General features: G+C 37.7%; 2 protein-coding genes across 5 annotated transcripts in view; both read right to left on the minus strand.

Moving 5' to 3' along the window:
• Nucleotides 1-2,364: 2,364 nt before the first annotated feature.
• Nucleotides 2,365-14,804, minus strand: LOC103463772 (multidrug and toxin extrusion protein 1-like). Its single transcript, XM_008407362.2, has 17 exons — nucleotides 14,673-14,804; nucleotides 13,902-14,155; nucleotides 12,108-12,209; nucleotides 11,927-11,995; nucleotides 11,574-11,722; nucleotides 10,448-10,490; nucleotides 10,192-10,236; nucleotides 9,999-10,096; nucleotides 9,811-9,908; nucleotides 9,120-9,301; nucleotides 8,905-9,013; nucleotides 7,687-7,762; nucleotides 7,256-7,325; nucleotides 7,035-7,167; nucleotides 6,854-6,948; nucleotides 5,445-5,508; nucleotides 2,365-4,040 (listed from the first exon to the last, which is right to left on the minus strand). The coding sequence occupies exons 2-17, from the start codon at nucleotides 14,076-14,078 to the stop codon at nucleotides 3,817-3,819; spliced, it is 1,734 nt and encodes a 577-aa protein (XP_008405584.1). The 5' UTR covers nucleotides 14,079-14,155; nucleotides 14,673-14,804; the 3' UTR covers nucleotides 2,365-3,816.
• An 867-nt stretch (nucleotides 14,805-15,671) lies between these two features.
• Nucleotides 15,672-17,368, minus strand: part of LOC103463757 (multidrug and toxin extrusion protein 1-like) — a 7,787-nt gene continuing 6,090 nt past the window's right edge. For 2 of the 4 annotated variants that reach the window (XM_017309001.1, XM_008407333.2), the window contains exons 14-16: nucleotides 16,459-16,553; nucleotides 16,311-16,374; nucleotides 15,672-16,216 (exon numbers count right to left, since the gene is read on the minus strand). In XM_017309001.1, coding sequence (XP_017164490.1) covers nucleotides 15,984-16,216; nucleotides 16,311-16,374; nucleotides 16,459-16,553 — 392 coding nt within the window. In that variant the 3' untranslated portion in view covers nucleotides 15,672-15,983. Of the gene's footprint in view, nucleotides 16,235-16,310; nucleotides 16,375-16,458; nucleotides 16,554-17,368 lie in introns of all 4 variants that reach the window. The other 2 variants (XM_017308967.1, XM_008407341.2) reach the window with 2 other exon arrangements.

A 17,368-nucleotide genomic window follows, 5' to 3' on the forward strand; every position in this document is an offset into this window, starting at 1 on the left:
TAAGAACCATGCCTTTGTCATTTAAGATATTTGGTGACAGTTTAAAAGGCAGCATTAAATTTATTGCATATTTTTCTTTGGATTTTTCTTATCTTAGAATATTCTATCATCTAAATCACTTTTCTGACAAACCTCTGAGATCCTCAAAGAACACCCACCTGGATTTATACTGAGATTAAATTACACAAGTTGATAATATTTGCAGACAGAGTGACTCTCAAGGCAGTGTTTTTTTTTTTTTTTTTTGGTACAGTGAAAGGGCCTAAAAACAAATGCATGCCATGCTTTCCAGATTTTCCATGCATCCTTGTTTTTCACAATGATACACTTTACATTTAGTTGGTTTATATCACAAAAATAGATAAACTACTTTCCCATTTTGATTAAGTAGACAACGAGCAGAAGTGCATATTTTTTTCTTAGCAGGATGATGTCTTAACATGTGAAAATTGAATACATTTGACAATGATCAAGTTACAGCAGCTTCTGAAACTTCTTAGGGAGAAGATATCCATTTGCAAAGCCACAGTGCTCTCTACTGGACAGAAACTGTTACAGCATGCAGGTAATCCGATTTTAGTTGAACAGAACTTGGTCTGATTTTGTTTGGTCTTTCCTCAACAGCTGTTACAACCAGGTTTGATTTATGGTTACTTTAGGAAAACCTTTGGCAAATACCCAACTACATAGAGCAATATTAACAAAAACCAAACAAACAATACAAACCACAAATCAATAATTTTCCTTTCAGACCCTTAGCAGCAGGTTCAAAAGATGATTATATGTCTATGAAGACAACAATAAAACAGATAAGTACATATAGAATGGCATTCAAACTATTTTATGAATCAAAAGAAAATGTGTTTTTTTAAATCACAAATTGTATGTTAAAGTAATTACAGTAAAATTTAAGCGTTACATTATAAGACAAAATCAGACAAAAATAATCTAGAATAAAAAAATAGGTGAAAATTCTGGAGTGAAGCAGAGAACTGTAGAAATAAGTAAAAACACTGAAGTGGTTTAAAGAAGCCTTTAAAATGGAAATGTAATCTGTTGCTGTCAGAGATTCCAGAGACAAGTCAAGGCACGAGGCTTTCAATCTGAAGAATTCTTAGAAATGAAAATACACTTCAACTGTCAGAATCACTGAAAAATTCAAACCTCAGAAACTCTGACAGGAACCATTTAAAGAAGAAGATAACGATAAAGATGAACAGAAGCTGGAACTGTAGATGTGGTTGAGCAGCTGCCTTATTAAGGCAAAAATGAAAAATATCCCCGTTTTAAAATTGATGATCCCTGTTATATTGTCCCAGGGGATATATGATCCATGATAAGCTTCTAGAAAATTTGATCTGACTTTAATAACAGCGTCAGTGGAGAACAGGATTGTATTTTTTTTTTTTACTTTTAATGCATGTGGAGACATTTTTCTATGATTTGTCTGTGTTTTTCAAGGTGTGACAATTGCAAGAATTGTTTGTAGGAAAGAATGTCAAATGTAGGATCTTAGTGGAAAATGTGCTTTCCTCTGCTTTAGGCCAGACAAACTTAACTGTAGTTAAAGATTTTTATAAAAATGGTTAAAATATTAAGCTCTTAATATGGGCATAGAATCACTAACACTATTTACTTGATGTAGAAAAAGACAAATATCAAAACCTTTAGGGTTGCGTTTCAAAAAATGCAATGAACAGTTATTTTATATGCAATATGAATATATTTACCCCCAGGTAAACAGTAACTCTGTGTACCGCACGACACTTTGCCGTCTTGCAGTTGGTTAATGACTGACTGTCTGACTTTTACGTACCAATAGAGATATTTGTACTTCAAAGCAGAACTTTGAGGGTCAAGCAGGTTCCTATGGTTACCAAACAAGCCAAGAAACAGACGCCACTGTGTTTTTAGTTAATGCAGTGTCTCTTGAACTTGTACTGTGGATCTCGAAAGTGTGAAGAATTATTAAAAAGACAGATTTTAGTAAACTTAAAAAAAACGACAACAATGAAAAATCACTTTGAACTTTTTCCACTTTGAATGTGTCATTTATTTTGTACAGTTCAGCTAAAAAAAGGAAGCAATTCCTTTGGTAAAAATAATATAAAATGGTTGCAATAACCGATGAACAAGTCTCCACATTGTTAAGCTAATATTTTGTTGAGAAATCTTCACTTGAATTTCAGCATTCAGTTTTCTTGGGTATAGTACAGTGAATTAAAAAAATTCAAAATAAAGTTTTTTGCTTTAGTTGAAGCCATAATTTCTAGGAAGGTTATAAAAGGTTGTACTCTAGAAAGATATCAGTCAGGAGAAGGGTACAAAATAATTTAACATTGTATTAATAACATAATTGCACAGTAAAGACATCATAATTCAAGAAAAATACATATATTAGCCCAGTCATTATCCAAGATAAAAATACATAAAACAAACATAGAGAGAGGAACACTGATGTAACTAGAGGTTTCTGGTAACTACTTACTTTGTTCTACATGTGAAAACAATATGTATTCTTAATATGTCTAGACTAAGAAGAAAGGTTAACAGAATAAAACCTTTTCCTCCAAAGAAAACATACAGGTTTGACTGATAAGTTAACATTCTGGGGCTTAATTCTAAAAGGTATCATGACACAAATCACAATATGCATCATACGAAATGAACACCAGACCCATAGTGAAACATGGGGGTGGCAGCATCAGGCTTTGGGATTATTTTTCGATTAGATGAGATGATGAATGTTGTCAAGAAGAATAAAATTTGGATCATTTCCAAATACCAGACTGATTTGATCAAGAATATTCAGGTGTCTACTGGACAGCTGAAGATACAGCTGAGATATCTACAACTAATTTACCAGAAGAAAATGTTCATTTTTTGAATGGCTAAGTCAGAACTCAGCACTAAATCTGATTTTAAAAAATCATTGAAGTCACCTGAAGAGATGGACAAGAGATGAAATTCCTTCTAGACATTGTATTATTTTTTTGTACAGTGTCTCATTTTTGCAAAGGAAGTATTTGCATCAAGCTAATCATCACAGTATACATTTATAAACAATGCTCGTCAGTTAAGGCGCTCTTTGTGTTAGGTTTACAGTATATCGAGTCATGTTTGTGTTACATGCTTTATTCCCATCTTTGGTTGTATTTTATCGACGTGCTCTGCTGTCAGACACTGCTGGTTCTATCAATGCCTTACAGCCTGTGTGGAGTGTGATAATTAAAACTTGTCAAAGCTGCTACTCATAAACATGGCTTCAACTGGGCAGTGAGGGTGTACTACCTTATTTAACCTTTTAGTGTCCTAAATGATTTCACATTCTTTAAATGCACAGTTGCTTTGCATAGCAAATTTTTAGCTTTTTAAGCGACTTTGGTATGACAGCAGCACTGATAGTCCACCAAATCTTTAACACGTTCCAGAGTAAGTAAACTACAATCCAGGGCACCAACCTCAAACTTCAGCAGCATTAAGCTCTCTCATCTTCCATACCACGTAATTTAAAATACAATTGTAGAACAAATTTATAAAATTAAAAATATAAATTCAAGTACATGTTGGAGACTTATCATTCATTAATGTTAAAGACCAGCTTTTACTGAAACATTTTAAGGCTAGTAAAGCAGCAAACAGTTGTCTGATGTTTCTAAAATGAGTTTGGTTTGGTTTGGCCCCACTTACATTTGTTCAGCATGTGACTGAGATGTTCACAAGAGAAAGTGAGGCCATTTTAACCAAAATGAGATTCAGCTAAACCTTTGTCCCACCAGACCCCAACGGTCATGAATTTGACTCCGTTAGGAGGGATCACTTCAGCATTTTAGTGAGGAAGTGCGAGGCCACAATTCCTGCAGCGAGGATGATGAACATGACCAGCACCGCCAGCCCTCGCCGTAAAACCAGCTGAGTCCCCGACAGGACGTCCCCCACCGTGGTGGTGGGTTTACTCTGCTCTGGAAGATGGGCCTCCTGGTACGCATGGTCCTCCTCGTCACGAGATGCTGCAGCACCAGCCTGGCTCTGGTTACAGGCTGAAATTTAGATGTAGTTTTTCAGGTTTAGAGATTTTATACTAGGACACAAGTTCAAAGAAACAAGTCTGAAATCACTTATAAAATGTGCTAGATTGATCATTTTATGGGCTCAATTCTCTTCTTTGAGGATTTGCACCACCTACACGTTGAAATTGTGTCCCTTTCTAATTATGTTTTTTTTTACCTGTAAAGAAACCCATTGACTTGATCCTTTCTATATTAGTAAATCTATATTTGTAATCAAGCATTTCCACAAGACAGAAATGGCCCTAAAAATGTTCAAACCTCAAATTTATTCTCTTATACATGTTTGGACCAGTTGAAATAAAAATGTATGACTCTATAAATCAAAATAGCTATGAGAGATCTCCTGCTCCCCACAAAGAAACCCAGCTTAACTTGTCAGCTATCAAAGTGGGTGCAAAATGATTCCTTGATGGATATAACTGGGTCAATACTGAGATGTTGTGCCACACACATCTCTAGTTTTTACCCCCAAAAGTTCTGCATGAAACCACCAGATTATTTTGTTTATTTTTTTCCTGAGTTAGTAAAGTAAATCCTAGAATATCCCTGAAGATATTTACATATTTGTAAAGAAATATTCAAATGGGAAGAGCAATAATGTGAAAATTAGCCACCATGTGCCTAACAATCATTGTAGCAGGGAAGGAGAAGTTTGAGTGTGGCTTGGTAATTGTGGTTTGAATGCAAAAGCACTTCGGGTGACAGCGTATCACTAGAAAAGAGCTACATAGATACTGTCTCCATTTACTTAAGAAGTGTAAGCATAAAATTTAGGCCACGATTTTGGCCTAAATAACTGTAAAGGACTTATTTAATCCCCAGCGTTTAGGGTACACCAGCTACAGTAAATTTACTAAAAATTGCACAGCTTTTATTTTCAGTAGGTCAGATTAAAGAAAAAAAACCAACACCTTTCCGATTTCCCGACTGAATACATTTGAATGAAATATGTTTAAAATTTTACATTTATAATAAATTTCACTGAGAGAGGTGGCGCTCTGCCAGGAAGTTGGGTTTAACAATGTAGCAGGCAGGATAACAAGTTCGACAGCCAATGCTTGCTTAACATTTGAAAAACTTTACCACATACAGTGTGGTTCAATCATATGATACCAACATCTTCCTGAAGACGTATATGCAGCTGAATGTAATTTCTACTTGAAGTGTCTTTTAGCAGCGGAAATTCCAACCGCACATTGCATAAAACCAGACAGGAAAAGTGCAAAAACTGGCCCTTCCTATTGACATTGTAAGTATAAACATTATTATTTCCACGTTATTTTTGCTCAAAGGACAGTCCAACAAAAACCAACACCACACATCAGACTCTCGAACTTAGAAAAGTGGTGATAAGATTTGTGTTTTCCAACTCACCTGAATTTTCCATCTTGGTCATATCTTTTTCTTCTTTGCTCTGCACTCCTGCCCTCACAAGAGCCTGAGCGAAGACACAAAGCTTTTGTTAAAAGTGTGGATCATATTTTTAAATAGCTTTCTTATAAATATTTTTATGCTGCAAGCTTTGCACACATCTGTGCAGCTTAATCCTCCAAGAGTTGTCTGTTCACTCTCTCTAGCGCACCCTAACGGCTGATCAAGACTGCATCTTGACAGAATGTGGATGGTATCTTGAGAATCTGAAAGAGCATTTCTACGGTGTCCTTCCTATGCCTCACTGGCTTCACAGGCAGTTTTGAGAATGTACAGAACGTCTGTGGAGTTATTGTGGTACTTCATTATCATCATCAGCATTTCTTGGGCTGAAATTGACTGGCATGGGTCTGATGATGAAATCAGAGAGGAATGATCATCCTCCTCTTGTGCTAATAACAAAATATTTCACAGAGCTGATAAGACAAACATACTGCAATGTTCATGCCATGCCAACAAATACATGCTCCATGCTCAGGCTTGCAGTCTAGTATCGAGGAAACCTAGTAGGCTGGTGAAAACAACTCATTTGCACTACGGTTTGCTTTGTACATAGGGTCTGGACTCCCACCTAACTAGAAACGATTACCTGCCGGAGACGTGGGCTCTGTTGAAATTTGAAATGTTACCCAATTGCTAACGTTTGACTGTGACTTGTTTTGATGAGTCAGTTTGACATTATGAAGCTCAACGGAAAATGCCTGCATTATAAACAACCGCCCTTCTTTGATAAGAGAGAAGTACTGAGCTGAACGAGATGGCCGTTAATATTAACAATATTCAATATTTGGAATCGTGGCCGACACAGACTGAACAGCTTCATACCTGAACTGAATCGAACGGAATAACGCAGGAAGGCAATGACCAGGCTAGTAACCAAGGAAAGCCAAGAAATTTTTAAGCTTATAGTTTCAATGTAAAATGCTCTTTTTTTGTGAACTACCATCTTTATCTAAGAGAAGCCCTGGCCTTCAGTGGTGAGCAGTGCAGAGGACAAAAATGATCAGAGGAGGCAACACAATTCCTCAGAGCCTTGCTGTAATCATCTCACAGCGACAAGTAAAAAAATACATATATTTTGGATGTTGTGTGCATTTTTCCTTTGCACTCCTTTTGCCATCATGTGCAGACAGCGCCAGGAGAAAAGTTTAATTTATTGCACAGGTAGCCAAACTCTGCAGCTCTGTGTTACATGACAGAGAATGAGATTTGAATGGGCCGTGCTGTGCGCAGCTGTTTAATAATATACAGATGATTGCTCCACACAATCACTCTCTAGGGAAGATAGAATCAAACCCATGTTGTTATCTAATTATATGGCTGCAGATTAATTGGGTAAATCTTTTAATCACCTCTTTTACAGCCTTCTCCCAGTTAAGCTTGGACAGATATATGATGAAGAAAATCGACTGCATCAACACGCAAACTGTAAATCCCGTCCACAGCCCTATTAAGGAGAGAAGACAACAGAGTTTGCGCTGAGCTGAAGGTTAACGGTTCATTCCAATACAGCACACAGCAATTGATTCTTACCTATAATCCCCATCTTGGCTGCAAACATCAGGGAAACGCCAATGGGGAAACCGATGAAGTAGAAGCCCACCAGGTTACACAGGGCACCAATCAGCTGTTTACCGGCTCCTCTGAGGATACCTCCAGTAACACCCTTCCAGGAGGAAATGGTGATTTGGGTCAAGTCACATTTTTCACATGCAAATACTAGTTTGAAATTCTGCAGTAAAGCTACCACTTACCGCGACAGCATCGCACAGATGTGTGAAGCAAAAGATGACCATGACGTCAGAAACTCTCAACAAAATCTCCCTACAGGAAGAAAAAAACAACAACAAAAAAACAAACATACGGTTTATGAGTTTATATGTAAAAACATGTCAAAAAAAGCAGAAAATCTGATAAATGGACTCAGATCAAAAGGAGCAAAATCTTTTGGACAGTGAAAAATATTAATGTTGTGTGTAGTAAATGAAACACTTGAAGTCCCGACACATCAGCAAGGTGAATAAAACCAAAAAAGATGAGTTGAGTAATTATTTTAGCTCCGTTTAATTTGGCATCACCAACAACAAATTTGACATTTAGCATGGCATGGAGTGTACTGGCTTCTGTAAATCTTTAAATAGTCAGGCAAGTTTTACGGGATAAAGGCTAAATAGCTTTCACTTACTCATCCGAGGTGAAAATGTACCCAATGATGTCTTTGCAGGAACCAAAAATCGCTCCGACAACACATGAGATTATGACTGAAAAACACCAAATAAACGAAAGACAACTTTGAATTAAAAGTTTGTAGATTAAAATCACAAGGGAAAAAACAAAAAAAGAATATAACTCATTAAATGTTCAGCTGACCTCTGTGAGATGGTATTATGATACATTTTCACCACAGTTCAAGCTACAGTTGTATTTTGTAGACTTATAAAATAGGAATAACTAAAGCGTAAGACATTTAAGGAAGGAAATTGAATACAGAATTTTATTGATGACTGTTATTGGAAACATGCTGCATAAAAAAAACAAAAAAAAAACAAAACGGTTATGAGTATAACCGGAATGATACAGTTGAGTAATAAAAGGTGAGTCTCCGCTGCAGGAGACACACGGGCTTAAACCATTCCCTAATCAAATCACCATGACAGACATCTATCTTTAAAAAAAACGGAATGGTAGAGAGGAAAGCAATGGAGCCTGAACTATGTGTAGTTTTATGTTAAACACTTCTTCCTGGTTTAAGATTCTCAGCATTTTGCTTCAGTCCCTTCAAGTAAAACCAATCGTTCATATTGAGCAGAGTGGTAATTTCAATAGTAAACTTATTGAGACATGTATAATTAAAGGAATTAAATGAAACTTTTTGATTTCAGATGCCTGTGGAGGTTGAGAAACGTATGCTTCTGTAATTTATTCTGAAATTTAAACTGGCAATGTTACAATATTTTACTGTTTTTATGTTCCAAGCAAATAAAACTACGATGCTTGATTTATTTTTCTGCCCCTAAATGTTTTATTTTTAACTAAAAATGGTTGAAATGGATCATTTTACAATTTGCTTTGCACCTGAATAAATGGACTAAAACACATTTGATTTAAATAAGGCTATTAATAAGTTATACTTTATTAAGTAAAATTTTTACATGTTAAAACAAAAAGTCATGCAAACGGCCATCTAACTGAAATTAAAAATGTATTAATTTATCGACATCTGTGGTTTGACGTCATCGCATGTGTGCATTGGATGGGTTGTTACTGACATCTGGTGAGAATTTACTTGCCTTAGCATACATATTTATTTATTTAGAAATCTGGTTCAGTGTTTAGTGGTTATTTTACACACTGTATGTAACAGAGGTGAGTGAAATGTGCGTGTATTGGAAGCTTTTCTTACATGCACAGACAATGGGGACTTTGCAGGATAGCTTGGCCTGTTCAATGTTCCCAGCACCAAGAGCATTTCCAACACGAACACTAGCAGCAGCAGAGAATCCTAAAGGAAACTGTTGGAAGAAGAAGATGTGCACTTTCATTCAGCTATGTTTTAATTTACTATGAAACTGAAATGAGAGAAACTTCAGAACTGGGGAACAGTCCTGGAGGAGTTACCATGTAAGCAATAATCCCCAGCTCGTATATGACGGAGTTTGCTCCCAGCTCGACTTCACTGATCACTCCGGCCAGGAATCCTCCCACTTCGAAGATCCACCACTCCAGACAGAGCATCAGCATGCTGGGGATGGCCAGCTGGATGAATGAGCTCCACTCCTGGAGGCAGTCCAGCGACCAGCCTGAGGGTCAAAACCTTTCATTTAGACGTTTGAAAAATGGACTAATCAATGGATTATCAGGCTCTTGAAAAATGTTTATAAACTATATTTTCACATTTTGTCAGATTGCAAACACAAACCTCAACATGACCGAAGAAGACAAAGTATCACACCACTGTAAGGTAGAATATGATACATGGGTTTCAAAAAAGATAATCCTATGTATCAAGTGGTGTTCAAAAGTCACGTAATTGGTTACATGAGTCCACTTATGATTTAATCTCATTATAAACGCCACTATGTATTAGTTCTGCACATCAAATATTTATTGTTTCTTGAAGGGTGGCTATAGGAAAGCCACTGTTTAAAGAAATAATAAATTGTTCATTTTTATACTTTATCTATTGAACACTGCAAACATGTAAAAAAAGATCCTGTCAGAAAAGGCCAAAAATAAACTTTTGTTCTACAAAAAAAAAAAAAAAATCTGCCTTTTTATTGTCCCCCCAAAAAAGCATTTATAAACTGACCTCCCCATGTAGCCTTATGGAGACCCTTCAGGCAGATGTAAGCAAACAAAACCACAGCCAGCACATACTGGGAGATAGCATTAGCTGCTGCAGACCCACTGGAAGATACAAAATAAAAAAAGATATTAGCATGACAAAGAAGCCCAACCAAGTTTGATAGAACTGATTGAAGTTTTGCAAAAACTTACGCAACACCCATATCCAGAGGATACAGGAACACATAGTTGATTATTGCGTTCAGGACATTTCCGATTGCTCCAGTTATAACTTGAGGCCATATAATTCCCTGTAAACACCACAACATCTTCTTAGAGCTACTTTTATTAAACAGACTCTGATTTGAATAGCTTTGTTAGGACTGTGTGCTTCAGTAAACCGTACCTGGTTTTGGAGGTACCTTCCCTGCAGCTGGTACATAAAGGCAGCCTGAAGAAAATAACACAGTGTATACCCTCTGTATTAAAGCTTCTTCGACACGTAAAAGTAAAACACTAAGATTACTGACTAAGCAACTGGACAACTTCTCTGCAATAGATGAAGCTTTAGTGATTGTGACTCAAAAACAGATAAGGTATTTTAAGTTTCAGAAACAAACTTGTGTTGGGGAAGGTTAAACGAACCGAGTACTGAAACTCACTGGTAAAGCAGGCATGAATATGTTCACATACATCTGGGAGAGTCTTCATGTGGGGAAAAAAAGAGCAGAAAAGTGACGGTGACAAATATGCAAAACAAGTCAACATTTGTAGATAAAAACGGCAGACAGGTACATCTAAACAAATTGAAATATTGTTAAAAAAAAACAACTTTTTCAGTAATTTAGTTGAAACAGTAACTCATATGCTATGAGCTTTTATTAATAACAGACTGATTTATTCTACTTCACTATTTCTGATTATTTTTGGAGCAGAATACAAAATATTTATTTCTTAGAAATTGAAACAATATTTGTGTTTCAAACAGAAGTGTTATGTCGTGGCACGCGCAATAATGGAGAATACCGGTTCCCTTGACATCTTTCCTGCAGACAGCCACTGACCCCTTCCACAATAAGGGTGAGCGGCAACAAAAGGTCGTTGCTAGAGAAGCTCGCTGTTCGCAGACGGCTGCATGCAATAAATTTCCAGCAAGGTTAGAAGAAAAAAAAGTGTGATAGAAAATCCACTTGTTTCCTCTCCAGGAAAAAAAAGGTAGTGTTTCAATACAACTATATATGCAAGACATTTCATGGACTGGTAAACTGTGCATGGTGGATTCTCTTTCATAGTTTTTTTTGTAGAGATCTATTATTTTTGTGGAACTGCCATAATATACATATTTGGCATCTTGTACCAATGTTTTATTAGATTCCCCCCTGTTGCAAGACTTTAATTTCCATTTGTCATCAAAGAATAAGTGACAAGGTTGAATATCGGTTTGTTTTGCTGCATGTGAATTTTGCGAATTGTAGCTGTAGATTTTGCATAAAAATTATATAAACATATTTGCATGTTTTGTGATTAAATATTTGCTAGAAAACAAAAAAAAATATGGAATACTTTTTTTTAAATAACCACAATATTTAATTATTTGAGTGGCTGTGACAGTTAGGCTTTATCAAGAGGTCAGAAGGAAAAGGTTTGGGAACCACAGACTTTTTCTGTTACAGAAGAGATTATGTAAACTTTGCAGAGTAGAGGTAATGAATAAACAGAAATGTTAATGCTGTGCTGATTAAAGGGATTCATTATGTGACCCTGCATGTGGTGCTGCAGAGAGCTGACCTGGCGATCTCTGGACTCTGCTTGACAGCCAGCAGGAGGGGCTCGGTGTTGATGAGGACGGCCCAGCAGGGGAAACAGGCCAGCAGCAGAATCAGAACCCCCCTCTGGAGAATCACACCCACACGCTTCAGGTTACCGCTCCCATAGGTCTGCGAGAAACAGGCAGAGAGACGTTCAGCTAAAAAACACCAAGACTGCTGCAACGAGAAAAGGTGTGGGAGATCCCGTAAAGCTAATTTGATCCAAACGCTCACCGCTGAGCCGTTTCAAAACCTGGGAACCCAGCTGTAACTGCTGGGACTGACTCGGTTACGTAAATAAAGTGAAAGAACAACCTCTGCTCAGAACAGTACCTGTGATATGAGCGTATCGCAGGTTAATGACAAACCGGTGCCAATGGAAATACCGGTGACGTTAACCACCTGCAGAAAAACAAAAAGATACACGATGCAAGGTAGAGACAACACGTTATTAAATACAAGGTTGGATGAAACAAAACAAAAAAGAAACCAGGACTCCAGATAGTCTCCTTACCGCAATCGACAGCGAAACCCCGGCTAGCTCGGTTTTTCCCAGGTGGCCGCAGAACACCATGCTGACAAAACTGATCATAAAGATCATCAGCTGGGAAATGACCTGAAATATATAAATACATATTTATATGTAATCGGAGCTTGTGCATGTCAGACACATGAAATGAATGAAAATGAAGAAATATCTCAAGAGTCATGAAAATCTCAACAGATTTTGTTGAATGTTGAAATATACGTAGGTCACTTTAAACGTAAACCAAACAGTTAGAGAATCGGTTGCACACATTCATTTCATCTTAAATTTGCCACATTTTACATTTGTCTTTAATCTTCAATTTTAGATAAGTTTGAAATGACAATTACGAACAACTCAACTTTTGTTGCAATATGTGCAGAATTCACCTGAAATAAAATATCCTGAATTCACTTCAGTCTCTTCCACGTCATACCACATGTTGCAACGCTTATCCCTGTAGGACAGCCTAATCTTTTTATAGTCTACTCCTTCTTCCTTGGACTGTTTTTGACTTACAATCTATAGTATACGCATGCAATATTTATATTATATAAATATGATTGAAGATACGTCCTGAATGCAGTAGCTGAGCAGAATGCTCTTCTGTATCATCTGGAAACAGAAACAGGTTCCCTGCACAACAATCTGTTGTTGTCTTAGAAATGCATCATTTCTCATTAGGTAAAACACAAAAAAGGAAAAGAGAAGAAAAGGAAAGAAAAGAAAAGGAAAGGAAAGGAAAGGAAAGAAAAGATGAGATAAGAAAAGAAATCATAATTTCAATGGTGAGGATGCAATGGAATATTTTTTAATAGAAGATATCAGGAACATATTATCCTTTATTTTCCTCCCTTTGGTAAATTCAGGTATGTCAGCAGCAGTAAAGTCACAGGCAAGTAGAAGCAGACAGATACCCTTGAAAATAATAATAAAAAGTAAGAAAATAAGAGACGCGCCTGTACATAGTTAGAAACACTGTGCATTTATAAAAATGAGCAAATGCAAATTTGAATAAAAGTGGGACTGAGTTAAATATATTTTAGAAATTATAAACTGTGCATTTGTTCATATTCATAAAACAGAAAAACAGTCTATTTAAGGGATAATCCTGGAAGAAAACCTGTTAAAATATGCAAAAGAGTAAGACAGAGGTGGGAGTTCACCTTTCTGAAGAACATAAACATGCAACCAGAGCTGATGCAGAGTTAGAGCAATGCATATTCATTTGATACAAGGACATAATCATAGTTCATAATATGTGGCAACAGATCCTCTAAATATAATTTAACTGAACTAAAACTCTAAAAATCTGCTAGAAACAGTGTAAAAGATCAAGAACGTTCATAGTTCTAATCTATGTTGATGTACATTCTACGGTCTCTTTGAACCTTTACAATCCAAAGAGCATATTTTATCATCTCGCTAGCTGAATAAAACTTGCAAAGAGTGACAAACTTTTGAGAAAAAAAATTTAAACATCTATTTTTTTTCTTTTTTGGTCATTTTTGAAGATCCCCAATTTTATTTATATTTTGAAGTTTTTTCTAATAAAGAAAAACATGAAACCGTTGTAAAAAGAAAAGGTTGAATTGAAATATTTTAAAAGAACCTAACATTTTAACACGTCCTGATATCGCAGCTTAAGTAAACACAGTTGTCGAAATATGTGCAAAACTAATAACGCTAATATTGTGATTTATGGCGTTAGACAAACGTGAAATATACACAGTAGACTATACAGCCAACCAATCACAGAACGAATACCGCTCTGAGTCTTACCACCGGTCCCGCCAGTTTGAGCAGCTCTTCAAGCTCATTTCGGTACTTTAGCGGAACAGAGTCCCGTATTCTCTTCAGGCAGCAGCCGCAGCCTCCAGCGGGGTCAGCTTCAGCTGCTTTCAGGTCCACCTTCACTCCCTCGGTGTGTGTGGCCGCTGCTTTGCCCGGACCGTCCATAGCTGACTTGCTCCCAACCAAGGATGCGACTCTGGACTGACTCCTGTCCTGCGGGTGTCGGTGGTCAGACGGCAGCCCTGGAAACGTGAGCGGGATGTTTTACCGGAGGAGGGTCACGGGAGGGGCCGGAGCTGTGCTGTGAGTGGACGACTGTCCTCAGAGCCAGCCACCCCCTGCTGCTGTCATGGTGGGTTCAAGCGCGCACGACGGGGTCAAGTTAACGGGGAATTCAAATACCAAATATCGAAAGCTCACAAAGTAACATATTTAAAAACCTAACCATCAAATGATGTCCTTTCTGACTCAGTTCAGCACAGAGTCACAGGTGTAATGGCATTTTTAACAAAGACTTTAAATTAAATCGCCACAACCTCGGCAGCAGAAAATGTTGGCGTGATTCCTTATGCCATCAGTGATGGCGCAAAAAGTGGGTATGCGCCGCACTGGAAGGGGCGCAAAACGATGTGTCAAATTTTTTTTTTCTAGTCGGCATTTTCTGTACCTAACAGTTGTTTGTGCATGTATGAAATTATAAAGAGCAGAGGAACGGAAGAGGTGTTCTAACTATCTGTGCTACCCATTAATCCGTCCTACCTTGTGGTAATGCGCACACAGTTAGTCAGAACAACGACACTGATTAGGATCCCATCCCACACCGGTAGCTTGAGACCGCGCTCGTCGTATAGTGCAGTGTTTCCCAACCCTGGTCCTCAAGGCACACTGACCAGCATGTTTTAGATGTTGTCCTGATTCAGCACACATGATTTCATTTAATGGCTGATTAACAGGGTTTTTCTGAATTGCAGTCATCTGAATGGGGTGTGTTGAAGCAGGGGAACATGCCTTGAGGACCAGGGCTGGAAAACACTAGTATAGTGCACTCGACAACAGGGTACGGAGCCCTCTAGGGGACGTGGGATTTTTTTTTTCTTTTGCGTTACCTTGCTCGCAATAATGTACTGATTAGTGCATGCGACATAATTGAATACTGCAAGCCTTTCTTACTATGGCCATTGTACTTTCTGCTACAATACAAGGCTTTCGGGAGGTTTCTCCATGCATGTTATCTCGTTGTGAAATATCTGCAGTTTTATATCTTTTTCTTTAGAAATGCACCACAAGCCTATGATATAAACAGAAACTTTCTGTAACAAGGAAAGAAATAAAAAATACATCCAAAGTGATGGTTTGAATTTAATTACTGTATTTTATAAGTGCATGAATAAGGGAAAACTGTATGTGGGAGGGGAGTATGGGTGTGTGTAGGGGATGGGGGGGCGCTGATGATGTGTCCGCATCTCAGAAAGTAGTTACGCCCATGGCCACCTCTCTGGATACTGGACTTTCAGTGGTGCCAAGGCCCAAATAGGAGGCCTTTCTCTAATTCCTTCTCCAAACATTCATAAGAGCAGACACTCCAATTTGTCCATAATGGACAAATTGGAGTCGGCCTGTAGTGAGAACCATCGTCTAGACACACAGACGGTCTGAACAGAATATTCTCAGAAGTATATGTAGTGTGCTATGTTATGAAGTATTTATAGTTCTGCTTCTGAACGTTCTAGACATTATAGTGACTCATATAGGGCTGAATACATGTGCACAGAAACCTTTATTGAAAAAACACAAATCGTTTTTCTTTCATCTCTCAAAAAAAGTGCTTCTTTGTATTCGCATAGTCTAGATAACTGAGGTTTGGGATTTGCAGTGTCACACAGTCTGAACTAGTACAACAGGATTTGATTATTTTGCAAGGCACTTCTCTTTTTGTCCCACTTTTACTGTTTTAAAGTCCTCATTCAATCTGTAAGGTTCTGTTGGTGATACAAACAAACAGAACAGAACCAGCTTTCTGTAAGTTGCACCAAGAACCAGATTCACACCATCGTCTGTAGGGAAAAATCATCAAAACAGAGTGACTATCAAATTGCTGCTGATGACTCCAACCACAAGGATGACGATCATGATCAAAAGTGTCAGTCCACGTCGTACGACCAGCTGTTTAACCGGCAGCACGTCCCCCACTGTGGAGGTGGCGAACTCTCTCCGGCCTGGACTCTGGACGACACCCTCTTCCTCGTTGGTACCTCTGCTTGGAGTAAAGCCAACCTGGATCTGGTTCTGACTTGACTCTAAATGTTGAACAAGTTATTAAGCTTTTGAGAATAAAATCAGACATGTCTTTTTTTTATGAATGAATAAATGTGGACAGTGAGAACTGTCTGTACCCACCTAATTGTTCCAGATTAAATGTTTCTTTTTCTTCCATGAGCTGAACTCCTGCTCTGACTTGAGCCTGATCAGACAGAGGAAAAAATAATGAAATAGATTAGCCAATAACATGTTTTTCATCAATAAAAAGAGTAATTCAGTTTCCAACCTCCGCTGAAGCCTTTTTCCAATCAAGTTTGCACAAAAACGCAACGAAGAAAAATGCCTGTAGTGAAACAGCAATTGTAAGTCCGGTCCACAGTCCTGGTTGTAGTCGGGGATGAAGTAGATTTCATGGTGCACCGAGTAGATGGAAAGAGACAAGGTGCATGTGAATAAAACAAATTATCGCTGAAAAGTTTATTTAGTTCAGAAGTTTATTTCAAAGAGCAAAACTGAAAATCTACAAGCACTGATAACACTGACTGGTTTGTCCTAGTTCGAGGATGAGGGCTCAAGAAAAAAAGAAAACTTAGTTTGTCAGGAAATTAGAAATGGGATAAAGACTGCTACCTTAACAGATGTTCAGCAGTCATTGACCACCTGTACAAGGAGGGTAAGCCACAAGGGGTCATAGCTAAAGAAGCAAGCTGCTCACAGAGTGCCATATTCCATGTAGTAAACTGAGCAAAAAGTAAAAGTTTGGACAAAGAGCAGAAGGGCCCAGAATCTTGTTGCTTGAGGTTCTGTAAAAAGCTTCCACATTCAGTCTGTGCTTTTTAATCAAATCCTAAGTAAATGTGGTTGTTTACCAGGAAATGTTGGAGCACTTCATGCTTTCCTCTACTGACAAACTTTAAGGATATGCTGGTCTCATTTTCCACCAGAACTTGGCACCTGCTCCACACTCAAAAAAACCAAGATGTGATTTAATAACCATGGTATGCTGAGACTGATTGGGAGTCAGAGGAAGATAAGAGTCACCAGAGCCAACAATGCAGGTGAACTGAAAGCTGCAATCAGTCATTTATACAAAAGGAGCCCCAACCAAGTATTATGTGCAAAAGCTGTACAGTTCATGGACATACTGTGAAGTTTTTACTATATAAAAAAATACAAAATAAATAATAATAATAATT

Source organism: Poecilia reticulata, linkage group LG1 (genome assembly GCF_000633615.1).
Source record: "Poecilia reticulata strain Guanapo linkage group LG1, Guppy_female_1.0+MT, whole genome shotgun sequence".
Classification (NCBI taxonomy): domain Eukaryota; kingdom Metazoa; phylum Chordata; class Actinopteri; order Cyprinodontiformes; family Poeciliidae; genus Poecilia; species Poecilia reticulata.